General features: G+C 45.3%; 1 protein-coding gene and 1 non-coding gene across 2 annotated transcripts in view; both read left to right on the forward strand.

Moving 5' to 3' along the window:
• The window catches only part of TEKTL1 (tektin like 1), a 5,291-nt gene extending 1,877 nt beyond the window's left edge, over positions 1-3,414 (forward strand). Inside the window, exons 3-7 of the mRNA XM_039867624.1 lie at positions 1,351-1,549; positions 1,879-2,045; positions 2,179-2,274; positions 2,364-2,477; positions 3,091-3,414. Coding sequence (XP_039723558.1) covers positions 1,351-1,549; positions 1,879-2,045; positions 2,179-2,274; positions 2,364-2,477; positions 3,091-3,339 — 825 coding nt within the window. The 3' untranslated portion in view covers positions 3,340-3,414. The remainder of the gene's footprint in view (positions 1-1,350; positions 1,550-1,878; positions 2,046-2,178; positions 2,275-2,363; positions 2,478-3,090) is intronic.
• Positions 3,415-11,829: 8,415 nt separating this feature from the next.
• On the forward strand, positions 11,830-11,933 carry LOC120606657 (U6 spliceosomal RNA). The gene has a single exon (XR_005653941.1). It is a non-coding gene; the product is annotated as a U6 spliceosomal RNA (small nuclear RNA).
• The last annotated feature ends 763 nt before the right edge of the window (positions 11,934-12,696 follow it).

The following is a 12,696-nucleotide window of genomic DNA, read 5'->3' on the forward strand; positions in this document are numbered from 1 at the left end:
ACCCCTGGCTGCCTAATGGGCAATTGCTCTGACCTTTGGAGACAGTAGCAACAGCAAGCATCTAGGCCCACCCATCCTGATCTGACATTTGCCATATTTCTGCTTCGCAAAATGGAAAAACTGGGGCTCTGAGGGGTAGAGTTGGACCTCAGAATAATAGTGAACACCCGCTCTGTGCCAAAGCCCTGTGCAGTCATTGAGTTAGCTCCTTAAAGCACTCTTGTGAAATAGAAGATTTGGTCCCCTTATTGGAGATGGGGAAGTTGAGGGGCACAGACTAGTCGTGGCAGGGCTGTGTTTGTAAGTGAGGTGCCTTTAACTTTTTCCAGGTTTAGTGAGGTACAATTAACCATTTAAAATTCCATATACACATATATATACTTAAAATGTACAACTTGATTATTCGATACATGTATACATTGTGAAATAATGCCACAATCAAGGTAATTAACATATCCATCACCTCACATAGTTACGTGTTGTGTGATGAGAACACTTAAGATCCACTCTCTTAACAAATTTATTTTAACTATAGTCACATTGTTGTATATTAGATCCCCAGAACTTAGTCATCTTGCATAACTGAAACTTTGTATGCCTTGACCAACAACTCCCCATTTCTCCCTCCACCCAGCCCCTGGCAACCACCTCCTAGGATCTGCTTCCATGACTGTGACTATTTTAGATTCCATATATAAGTGAGTCATGTAGTAGTTGTCTTTCTGCATCTGGCTTATTTCACTTAGAGTACTATCCTCCAGGTTTGTCGTCACAAATGGCAGGATTTTCTTCTTCTTTGAGGCTGAATATATATATTCAGAATCAATAAGGGGGTGGGGGGACGCTGGGGACTGAAGAGGGCTCCCGATACTGATTAGAGAAGAGGAAGGGAGACTTGGAGGCTAGGGATTGGGAGGGATAAACCCTGAATGCAAGTTGAGGAGGAAAGAGATGGCACAGGAAGACAGAGATGTAGGTCTAGCCAGTGCTACTTCTCCACTGTGGAGATGAGGAAATCGATGGGGGAGGGGCTTTCTTGGGGTGCCAGGGCAAAGCCAGACCCAGAACTTAAGCAATTGACATCCAGGACAGGGAAGCTGCCACCAGCCTCTACTGCTCCCCTCCTCCCCCATTGCTGAAGGCTTCTGGAAAGAGGGTGAGAGGGTGGAGTGTCTGAGCTTCGATTTGGAAATCACTCTTTTGAGCCACAACAAGAACTGAAAAGGGTCAATTTAGAGGCAGAAACACTTTGCAGCCTCCAGCAGAAAAATCAATTCCAGCTACCTCCCCGCAATATCCCCACTCACTTTCTGCCTTCACCTCTGCCTCTCTCTCCTTCCTTGCCCTCAGACCCTGGCCTCCTGCAGGGACACTCTGGCCTTCTGCTGTAAGGAGAGGCTCCAAGCTGTGGACTTAATGAACCAGCCACTGGACAAGGTTCTGGAGCAGGCTGGCCACCATTCCTGGGTGAACCTCTCCAGCCTCCCCACCACGCACATTCAGGGCCAGAAAATGCCTCCTCCAGACCCTGTGGGCACTTTTACCCCAGGTAGGCGTCCACAGAAAGGAGTCCACTACAGTGGGTATCCGCCCACTCTTTCCCTGGGGAAATGATCCCCTAGACCAGCCTCCAGCTAAGCCCGCATTCTGGATTAGTTCTTCCTCCTGTGCACTCCTGCTTCCCACACGGCTCAGTCACTCCCGCAGACTACTCATACTCACCCCACTAACCGTCCCTCCCCTGGATTTACTCCCAGTCCCTCAGTAAAGCCCCTTCGCCCACCACCCACCACCACGTGAAAACAGAGAGGGGGACGCAGAAAGCCAGAGTGGGGGAAAGGAGGGAGTAGCGCCCCACCGCGTCCCTCCCTCCCGCAGAGTGCGCCACGGCTCTGTATGAAGCCAAGCGACTGTTGATGGAGTCCAAGGACACCTTGCAAGAAATGGCAAAGAACGAGGAGGGCATCCGGGAGCAACAGCAGCAGATAAGCGATCGCGTGTGCGCTTCGCTGACCCAAAAGATGCGCGAGACCTCGGAGCTGAAGGTGCGGACAGCAGGAGCCTCTCACAGGTGGTGGCTGAGGGCTAGGATGGGAGAGTACCGAGGCCAGAGAAGGGCGACGCAGGAGGAGAGGGGACAGGAAGCCAGCGTGATCTCCCTGTGCTCAACCCAACCAGGAAAAAATGAACATGACCTTAGGACTAATGAGGGGAACTATCCACCGGTGCACAAAATTCAACCAAGAGATGTGTATCACCCGCGGTTTCATCAAGGTATGGTTTGGGGAAAGGGTCTACAGGGATGGGGCCGGGGGCATCCGCTTAGGATAGGCCTCACTGCTCCGCACACCTCACTCCTGCAGGGTCCTCTGTCAAAAAATTACCTGGAGACTCGAGAGAAGCTGGACAGACCCCTGGTTCGCGTGTATCAGAGACACGTGGGCACCCAACTGCCTGAGGCCAAGCGCCTCACCCAGGTACACCCCTCGCGGTCCCAGTTCCGCGTCTCCCCGCCCTCTCTAGGCGCGGCCTTGCCCTGGGAAGACTCCTTCCTCAAACACACCTGGCCCAGGTAAGACCCCCTCACCCAGGTTTGTCAGTCATTCAACTGCCGCCCAAGAGGAGGCACTCAAATAACCACACTTGTCTCAACCTCTCTCTGTCCGCCTCATTCCACCCCACTCCTTCTTGACAGGACTCCTCTCTCAGCCCCGCCCTGAGAAGGCTCCTTCTTGCACACTTCGCCCAGATGCTCTCCCTCACCCCAGGTCCGGCCCGTCCCTCACTCTGCAGGTGCATTCTCTTCCTCAGCCCCGCCCTGTCGCGGGGCCGGTTCTTTTTCAAGCACATCTGGCCCAGGTGTGTTGCCCCCAATCCTATGCGAGACCCGCCCCTCCTCAGCTATGCTCCTGCCCAGGCGGGTCCGCTCTGCGCACACAGCTGACCCAAGAGTGTACCCCCAATCCGAGGCCCGCCCCCTCTTCAGCTGCGCTCCTTTCGCTCGCGCGCCTAGCGCATTGTGTCCGCCCACCACGCCCCGCCCTCGCTCCAGCTCGCAAGTCCCCCAGCATGGCCCCGCCCCCTCCCCAGAGCACTGACAAAATGCAGCGCCACATGTCGCATCTGGAAAAGAACCTGGAGGATCTGCTCGCGGAGCGCCAGAAGCTCACCCACAGCCTCAGCTCCAAGAAGATCGGGCACGACATGGACTACGACGTGGTGCGCCTGCGCCTCCGCCAGCGGCACCCGCATGTGTGCTACCAGCAGGCGCAGGGCCTGGTCAACGACTGGGACCCGCGCACGCCGCCGCACGCCGGGTCTCGCCCCGCCGGCAAGTGACAGACGCAACCCTTTGCCCCAGCCGGCCGATCCGGGCTGGGCCCTCGGAGCAGGCATTCACAACCTGGTGGTCCTCCCTCTCCCCTGAGCCACCCTCCCTCCCAGCGCCCTCTAGGAGAATTATAATTAAAACTAACAATAATTGCACTTATTAGGCATCTATTGTATATAGATCACTTAACCTACAACACATTATGAGCAACGTATCCTGGAAGTTAATAGGATGGATTTGGGTGCCAGATTTATGGGGTTGAAATCCCAGCTCCCTAATAAAAAGCTGTGTGGCCCTCTCTGGCCTCAGTGTCTCTACCTGTAAAACAGGAAGAATTACATCACCTACCTCAGTTGAGGCACAGCGAGGTTAAGCAGATGCCCAATGTCACACAGCAGCTTCCCCTGTAGTCCTCTCTAGTGGAGGTTTATTCTCCGGAGACCCCAAGCAGCTCAAGTGAGAAGAGAGGATTGAGTTCCATTGCCCTCTTCTCCATTTACCTGGGGGGTGGAGGGATTGCTTCTTCAAAATTCACAGCATCCTCCCTTCACTTTTTTTTGAGACCTTAAGAAAATGCCGGGCACTGAGAATCCAACAGTAAGCAGGGTTGACGTGGTCCCTGCTCTCAGGAAGCTCACAAGTAGATCAAGTGCAGCCAACATTGTCCTTTTGGATGCAGCTCTAGTGTGACCCCCTATAGGAAGCCCACCCGACTGCACCCACCCATCCAGGTGTAGCTCACTTTCTCCTCTCTATTCTCATAGCCTCTTGGACACCCTCCCATCACAGAACTCCTCACTCCAAGCCGTGATGATCATGTGCTCTCCGTGGGGAGATTCCAGGGTGTGGCATACTTAGAATAGGAGGTGTTTGTCCAAACCTCAAATGTTTCCCAAGCAACTGTTCTCTACCGGTGCTGGGGATACAGTGAGAACCAAAATAGATGTGGTCCCTAACCTCGTGAAACTGACCATGAATATGCCAAGAATAGCCTTATCTTTTTGGCAAAGCCAACCAGTCATGTGGACACAACGTAGCCCCGCCAACATTTTACAGAGAAGGAAATAGAATTCAGGAAGGTGAACTCATTTTCCCAGGGTCACAGAGCCAGCGAGGGACAACGGAGGACTAAACCTGGTCTGCACTCTCTCTTGCTCCACACTGCAAGTATCGACCATGGGCTCACCAGGATCTTCACTGGTCCCCAGAACAACCAAGTGGAGATGGATTCAGTATGCCCATTTGACAGAGGAATACACTAGAAAACAGGAGCTGCCTGCCCAGGATCACAGAGCTGAGAAGGAGTAGGGCTGAGGGGTTCAAACCAACCATCTCTGACTCAACCATTGGGCATCACAGCCAGTTTCCTTATCTCTAGAGGGACTTCACAATCTGGGGATGCCCGGGAGCTCCCTGGGGCTCAGACTTCTCCAGGAATGTTCTTCAGAGACTTCCTCCCTGTACCAATCAGGATACCAACAGGAAGCAGGTAGCACATGCAATTTGAAGGAAGTTTAACAAAGAGATGACAGTGAATGTACCTAACTCACTAAAATTTATTTGTAACCCCCAAAACCAATACTGTGGTGCTTTCATGGTCATTTGCAGTGAAAGATTTTAGTGGCCCAACATGGTCAAAAACTGAGGTCAAACAGTGTGACACTCTGCCTTCTTGTTTTAGCTGTCCCTGTCAAAAAGTATCTGAGTGAAATATTACTCAGCCATAAAAAAGAATGATATTGCCATTTGTGACCTAGAGGATATTATACTAAGTAAAATAAGTCAGAGAAAAACAAATACCATATGATTTCACTTATATATGAAATCTAAATAACAAAATGAATAAACAAAACAAACAAATTCATAGATACAGAGAACAAACCGATGGTTTCCAGAGGGGAGGGGGATGGGGAAGAGCGAATAAGGGGAAGAGGATTAAAAAATGTAAACTTCCAGTTATAAAATAAGTTAAGAGGATGTAATGTACAACATAAGGAATAGAGTCAATAATATTGAAAGAACTATGTATGATGACAGATGGTTACTAGACTTATGTGGTGATCACTTTATAAGGAATATAAATGTTGAATAACTATATCGTATACATGAAACTAATATAATATCATATGTCAACTATAATTTTAAAAACTGAGCATCCTTTTCGAGGTCTAGTGCTATGATTTTTAGTATTTTTGTTCTTTTCATTGGTGGTTTTGCTGCTTAAAACAGCCCCTAAGTGTTGTACTGAAGTGCTGTCTAGTGTTTCTTAGGCAAGAAGGCTGGGATGTGCCTTATGGAGAAAATGTGTATGTTAGATAATCTTCATTTGGGTATGAGTTATAGTGCTGTTGGCCTTGATTCTAATAGTAATGACTCACATTAAAATGTATGTATTTTTTTATTGAACAATATATATCAACTAAGCCATCTTTAAACAGAAACACACATAAAACAAGATTATGTATTGATCAGTTGACAAAAATGTGACCAGGAGCTCACAAGAACCCACTTCTTCTATTTCCCCTGGGATCAATGGTTGAGTATTTGGGCAACTTTATAGAACATAATAAACACAAATAATGAGAATCGCCCGTATTTGCAAAGGTGTAGGCAGGATGTAGGGACAGCACAGTACCAAGGTGCTAGTCATTGTGGGGAGCCAGCTTCGGCCCTGGTAAGTCTGAAGCAATGAAGTAGTCAGAAGCAGCCAGCCTTGCAATGTTGCCATGTGGATGCCTCTAACCCTCATCCCTCCCTCCCACCCCCGCATTAGTCAGTGTTCCCCACTGGTCAAAGCCAGAGAGAAAGGAAGCCCATGGGTGCAGTCCATACATCCTCACAGGGCAGAGCCACCACCACCCTGCTAACTTTTGAGCCTCTTGCAGGTCTTTCCTGGGGCTGGGGATTGCCCCTTCGCCTGTGTCTTTATCTATCCTGCCCAGAAATCTCTCATGGGGGTGCAAATTCTCCCCTTGCATGCAATTCCTTACCCTCTAGGTTGCATCTACCACCTTTATTCTTGCTGACACAGCTCATTTGTAACCTCAGTTACCCAATGTTTCGCAATAAAGTTCGTACAACGCCCTCAGTTGTTTCAGAATTGAGATTTCAACTGCTGCCCCAGGCTGAGTTGCGGGCACCAGGAGAGCCTCTGAATGACACTATAAGGTGGGTGTCATCATCCCCACATGAGAGATGAAGAAATAGGTCTGAGCAGTGGCAAGATTTTAAAAACCACCCAGCAAGTGAGGGGTTAAGTCTGGACTTAATGATGCCCCCACATAGGGATAGCCACTGTTCTCAAAGAATGGGCCAGGTACCAACCTCCTGAGAACACCTACAGTGCTTGTCAACAAAGCAGCTTCCTGGACCACCCTTGAGACCTACAGAATCTAAATCCCAGGAGGCAGGGCCTATGCATGTCTAATGATCTTCCCAGGCGAGTCTGTTGCACATCAGACTTTGAAATGCATTTCCTTCCCAGGGCCTGCTCCTGCACCAACCACAGTCAGAGCGGGCCTCAGCAAATGTTTTCATTTTAATTTCTTTTAAAGTTAGAAGAAACATGAATATGTAATATATAACTATATATTATTTATACTATATATAATATTTTATATTATATTATAGGTCATACAATATAATTAACTGTAAAATATTATAAATATTAAAATTGAAATTATTCAAATGATAAAGTCAGCCTGGATTAGACTGATCTTTGTATCAATGCAGTTTTTTTCAACATTTTTAAATTATAAAATACATAAAACATAAAACGGACCATCGTAACCATTTTAGGTGCACAGTTCAGTGGCATTAAGCACATTCACGTGGTTGTGCAGCCGTCACAACCACCATCTTACAAAACTGAAACTGAAACTCTGTCCCCATTAAACACTAACTTCCCAACCACCCCCCCACTCCCCCCCCCTCCCTCCCCCACCCCCCCCCATCCCTGGCACTACCATTCTACTTTCTGACACTACGATTTGACTTCTAGGGAGCTTATATAAGTCATACCAATGCAGTTTTTAAATAATTGTTTAAGTATTTTTACAAAGGGCCCACAAAGTAATTAAATGAGTCATTTGGTTACATCAGCTGAAGGCAGCTACTATACTGAGCAACAGAAGCAGACTTTTTGGCAAACACCTTGTTGATTTTACTCCTAAAAATTTTAAATCTGTCTGTTTTCCTCCATCTCCTGCCCTGTACACCCCCTCTTCCATCCACCACGCTAAGGAACCATCTGTTGTTGCCTAGATGGTCTTACAGCCTCCTAATTGGTCCTCCTGTTGCCATCTTCCCTGTAATGCACAAACACATCTCAGCCAGCACAAGCATTCTAGTCTACAGAGCAGATCATTGCACTGCCACCACCGCCAGCAAGATCTATGGCCCCTAGATCACAGTCCCACTGTCTTAGTCCATTTGGTCTGCTATGACAAAATACCACAGACTAAGTGGTTAGTAAACAACAGAAATGTGTTGCTCACAGTTTGGAGGCTGGGAAGTCCAAGATCAAGATGCCAGCATCGTCACAGTCTAGTGAGGGCCCCCTTCCTGATTCATGCCTTCTCACTGTGTCCTCACGTGGTGGAAGGGGTCAGGGATCTCTGTGGGATCTCTTCTATAAGGACATTAATCCCATTAATGGGGGCTCCACCCTCATGACCTAGGCACCTCCCAAAGGCCCTACTTCCTAACACCATCATCTTTGGGGGTTAAGATTTCAACATATGAATTCGGGGAGGGGATTCAAACATTCAGATCACATCGACCTGACTTTGGTGCCTGGTCCCCCTTCTGCTCCCCCATCATCTCAGGCAACTCCCCTCCCACCCCGTCATTTCAATACTTTGAACTTCAGCCATTTTCATTTCTGTATGAGTTTTCTATTGCCACTATAACTACCACAAACTTAGTGGCTTAAAACAGTGTAAATTTAGATCTTACAGTTCTGGAAGTCAGAAGGCCTAACTGGATTTCACTGAACCGAAATCAAGATGTCCACAGGGCTACAGTTCCTCCAGAGGTTCTGGGGAAGAATCCATTTCCTTCCAGTTTCTAGAAGCTGCCTTCATTTCTTGGCTTGTGGCCTCTTCCTCCATCTTCAAAGCCAGGAGCAGCATCTTTAAATGTCTCCCTGACTCTAACTCTTTGCTTTACTGTCACATCTCCGTCTTCTGACTTCTGACCCTCTTGCCTTCCTCTTATAAAGAGCTCTGTGATTACACTGGGCCCACCAGTGTAATCTAGGGAATCTTGAGATCCTTAATTATCTCTGCCATGTCCCTTTGCCACGTAAGGTGACATATTCACAGGTTCCAGAGATTTGGCTGTGGACATCTTTGGAGAGGGAAGGGTTATTCAGCTTACTGCCACACTTCAAGCTTTCTTTTGCCTCCAAGCATTTGCAAATGTTTTCTCTCTGCTCAGAAAATTTTCTCCTTCAGTGTTAAATTAGTGAATGGAGGTTATACCCATTCTATAACGCATGTCATGAATTGCTTAACAACACTTGTTCCCAAGACATTTCTAAGAACACTATTTGTCATCTATGCTGAGAGGAAAAAATTAAAAAGAAAAAAAGAAGAAAATCCTCTCTCTATCCCTTTTCCCATCTAGCACCATCAGTTTTCCTGTCCCATAGACTAGGTCAAACTTTCCATTTATATATTATAACACCCTGTACTTCTCCTTCATAATTTTCATTCCATTTCTATGTGACAGTCCAGTGATTGTCAGGTCCCTGAGGGTAATTTGGGGTATTGCCTTAGTTTGAGGTGCTCTAGAAGCAGACTCTGAAATGAGAATTCAAATGTAAGAAGTTTATCTGGAAAGCGATCCCAAGAAGCCCCAGGATAGGAGCAGGGCAGTGATGCGGGGAAGAGAAGGCAGCCAGTAATGGGTTACCACCGTGGGCAACTGAGGCTCAGTCCTACCGGGACCTCTCGGAGATCGTGGAAAGTATATACCTCAGTTATCCCAGCCAAGAAGCAACAGAGCTAGGGTGCTTATCCACCAACTCTAGTCAGTCATTGATTGAGAGCTGTTCCCAAGGTTGAGGGGTAACGCCCAACACTTTTGGCCTGCCCTTTGAACGTACCAAAGCCAGGTTCAATGGCCAGAGATAGCCTTCAATCAGGGAGCTACAGGGGCTAGCAGGTGTGAAGACCAGAGAAATTGTGCTGAGGATATACTGGTGTGCAACCAACAACATTTGCTACAGGGAGGGATCGTATCTGTCTTACTACTCCTGTATCCCTGGTACCTGGCACGTAACAGACATTGGGTAACTATGTGTCACATGAATCAATGAACAAATAAATAGATTAACTTAAAGTTTGCAGAGTGTTTCTATGTTCACGGCCTTTTTTTTACACCGACAAAAACAATAATTCTTTAATAACATCAAATATCATAGCATTCAAATTTGTCAAATTATGTCTTTCAAAAAAATTTGCTAAAGCACAATTCCAAGTAAGGTTCATACAGTCATGCATTACCTTATTTAATTTTCAGTTTTAGAAATGCAAAGTTTCCTTTGTAACCATCTGGTTCACCATGACTTTGCTGACTTCCTTACTATCTTCCAGGTTTCCTGGAAAATAAGAGACTGGCAGGGGAAGCAGTTCAGCATCATCTGGGGAGAGAAGCAGATCTGGGCTTCCTAGCAGTGTTACCTTAAACAACTTACTTAACCTCTCTGAGCATCTGTTTTCTCACCTGTAAAACTGTGGACAATAGAAGTACCTCTCTCACCAGGTTGCAATAAGGATTCATTGGTACAATATTGTATGTCATTTACCCCAGTGCTTGATATAGAGGGAAACTTCCATAAATAGTAAAATTCATGCTCATTTTTTATTGAGCTGAAATTTACATGACATAGTCGCTTTAAAGTATACAATTCGGTGTCATTTGGTACATTCACAGTGTTGTGCAACAACCACCTCTGTCTAATTCCAAAACATTTTCATGACCCCAAAGGAAGCCTCATATCCTGTAGCAATCATTCCCATTCTACACTAGGGAAGATCTTGCTGCTTCTCAGAGACATCTAACCGTGGGGAAATTCTTTGTAAAAGAGTAAGTTCCCTGACACAGAAGCATTCGAGCACAGGCTAGAATTTGCCAAGGACATTATACTGGGGAGACTCACATAGGACTAAAGCAGTATTTCGCAACTAATAGATATTAGACAAAAACAGAGTTTCTCAACTAGAGCAATTCTGCCCCCCAGGGGACATTTGGCTATATCTGGAGGCATTTTTGGTTGTCACAGCTAGGGGTGGTAGTAGAGATGCTGCTAGCATCTAGTGGGTAGAGGCCAGGATGATGCTAAATGTCCTGCAGTGGACAAACAGAAACTCAGGGACATGGACAATGGACTAGTGGTTACCAGAGGGTAGGGGGTGGGGGAGGAAAGAAGAAGTAGACAGGGTAAAGGGGGTCAAATATAGGGGGATCAGGGGAGGATGAAGTGGGTAAAGGGAATCAAATATATGGTAGCTGAAGGAAATTGGACTCTGGGTAGTAATCATACAATAGAACATATAGATGCCAAATGATAATGTACACCTAAAAATTATATAATTGTATTAACCAATGTTACCCCAATAAACTTAAATTTAAAAAAATAAACAATAAATAATAAATAAATGTCCTGCAGTTCCCCGGGGCAGACCCCGTGCCATGACAAAGAATTACTCAGCAGAAGATAGTCAATTGTGTCAAGTTTGAGAAGCCTTACACTAAACTAAGTGCTTCTAAGGATCATCTTCAAAGTCAAATGTTCTTTTTTAAATAGCTTTATTGAGGTATAATTGTCAGATAAGATTCGTGTATATTTAATGAGTACAACTTAATGTTTAATATACATAGACATGGTGAAATGGTCACCACAATCAAGCTAATTAGCATAGCATCGCCTTGCATATAGGTAACCATTTTCTTCTTGTTGTGTGTATATAGTGAAAACACTTAATATCTACCCTCTTAGCAAATTTAAAATATACAATACATTATCATTAACTATAGTGACCACACTGTGCATTAAATTTCCAGAACTTATTCATCTTGTATAACTGAAAGTTTATACCCTTTAACCAACATTTCCCCCATTTTACCCACCCCTACCCCCACCCCCAGTCCCTGGTAACCACGATTCCACTCTCTGCTTTTGTGAGTTTGCAAAGTTGAAAATTCTTGAGCAAAGAGCAAATCCTGGAAGGAAATACAGCAACATGTTAGGAGGGGTTATTTCACTGTATCCTTTTTTTCCATTTAGTATGTCACCCAAGGTCCCATCATAAATACTTCTACCTCAAACTCTAGAAACTCTGGGTGATGAGAAGTTCTCTCCATCAGGTCCAATGCAGTGACTCATAGTCTCATGGTCAGTAAACCAAACAGTAAGTTATCTGCCCAATACACATCAAATAAACAGTGTTGGGAATCAAACAGGGGATGGAGATTTAAAACCTCCATGATGAATGCTCACTTTGGCAGCATATATACTAAAATTGGAATAATACAGAGAGATTAGCATGGCCCCTGAGCAAGGATGACATAAATTTATGAAGCATTCCATATTTTTTTGAAATATAAAAAATAATAATAATAAATAATAATAAAATAAAAAAATAAAACCTCCATGATAAAATGGGTAGAAGAGTTAACATTGAGTAGTCCCTGGTCATTAGCAAATGGCAAATCTTTCTAGGCAGACTATTGAAGATATCCTTCTCTGGCAATAAAGTGAGCTCCTTTTGCTCAAGAAAAACTCAGGATGTTGTTTAAGGGTACATACTTGCAACAGTAGATAAGTCTTAGAGATCTAACACACAATACCATGATTATAGACAACAACGCTGTATTATAAACAGTAACCTTGCTAAGAGACTAGATCATAATTGTTCCCACCACTAGAAGAAATGGTAATTATGTGACATGACAGAGGGATTAGCTAGTGCTACAATGGCAATCGTATTGCAACATAATTGTATCACATCACTATGTTGTACAAGCATACCTCTAAGATATTGCCGGGTTTGGTTCCAGATCACTACAATAAAGAGAACATTGCAATTAAGTGAGTCACATGAATTTTTTTTCGTTTCCCAGTGCATATAAAAGTTACATTTACACAATACTGTAGTCTACTTAGTATGCAACAGCACTATGTCTAAAAAAATAATGAACATACCTTAACCGAAAATACTTTATTGCTAAAAGAATGCTAACTCTCATCTGAAAAATGGCACAAATAGACTTGCTCAACATAGGGTTGCTACAGACCTCCACTTTGTAAAAAATGCAACCTCTGTGAAGCAATGAGGTATGCCTGTACCCCTTAAACG

Source organism: Pteropus medius, unplaced genomic scaffold (assembly GCF_902729225.1).
Source record: "Pteropus medius unplaced genomic scaffold, Ma_sr-lr_union100, whole genome shotgun sequence".
Taxonomy (NCBI): Eukaryota; Metazoa; Chordata; class Mammalia; order Chiroptera; family Pteropodidae; genus Pteropus; species Pteropus medius.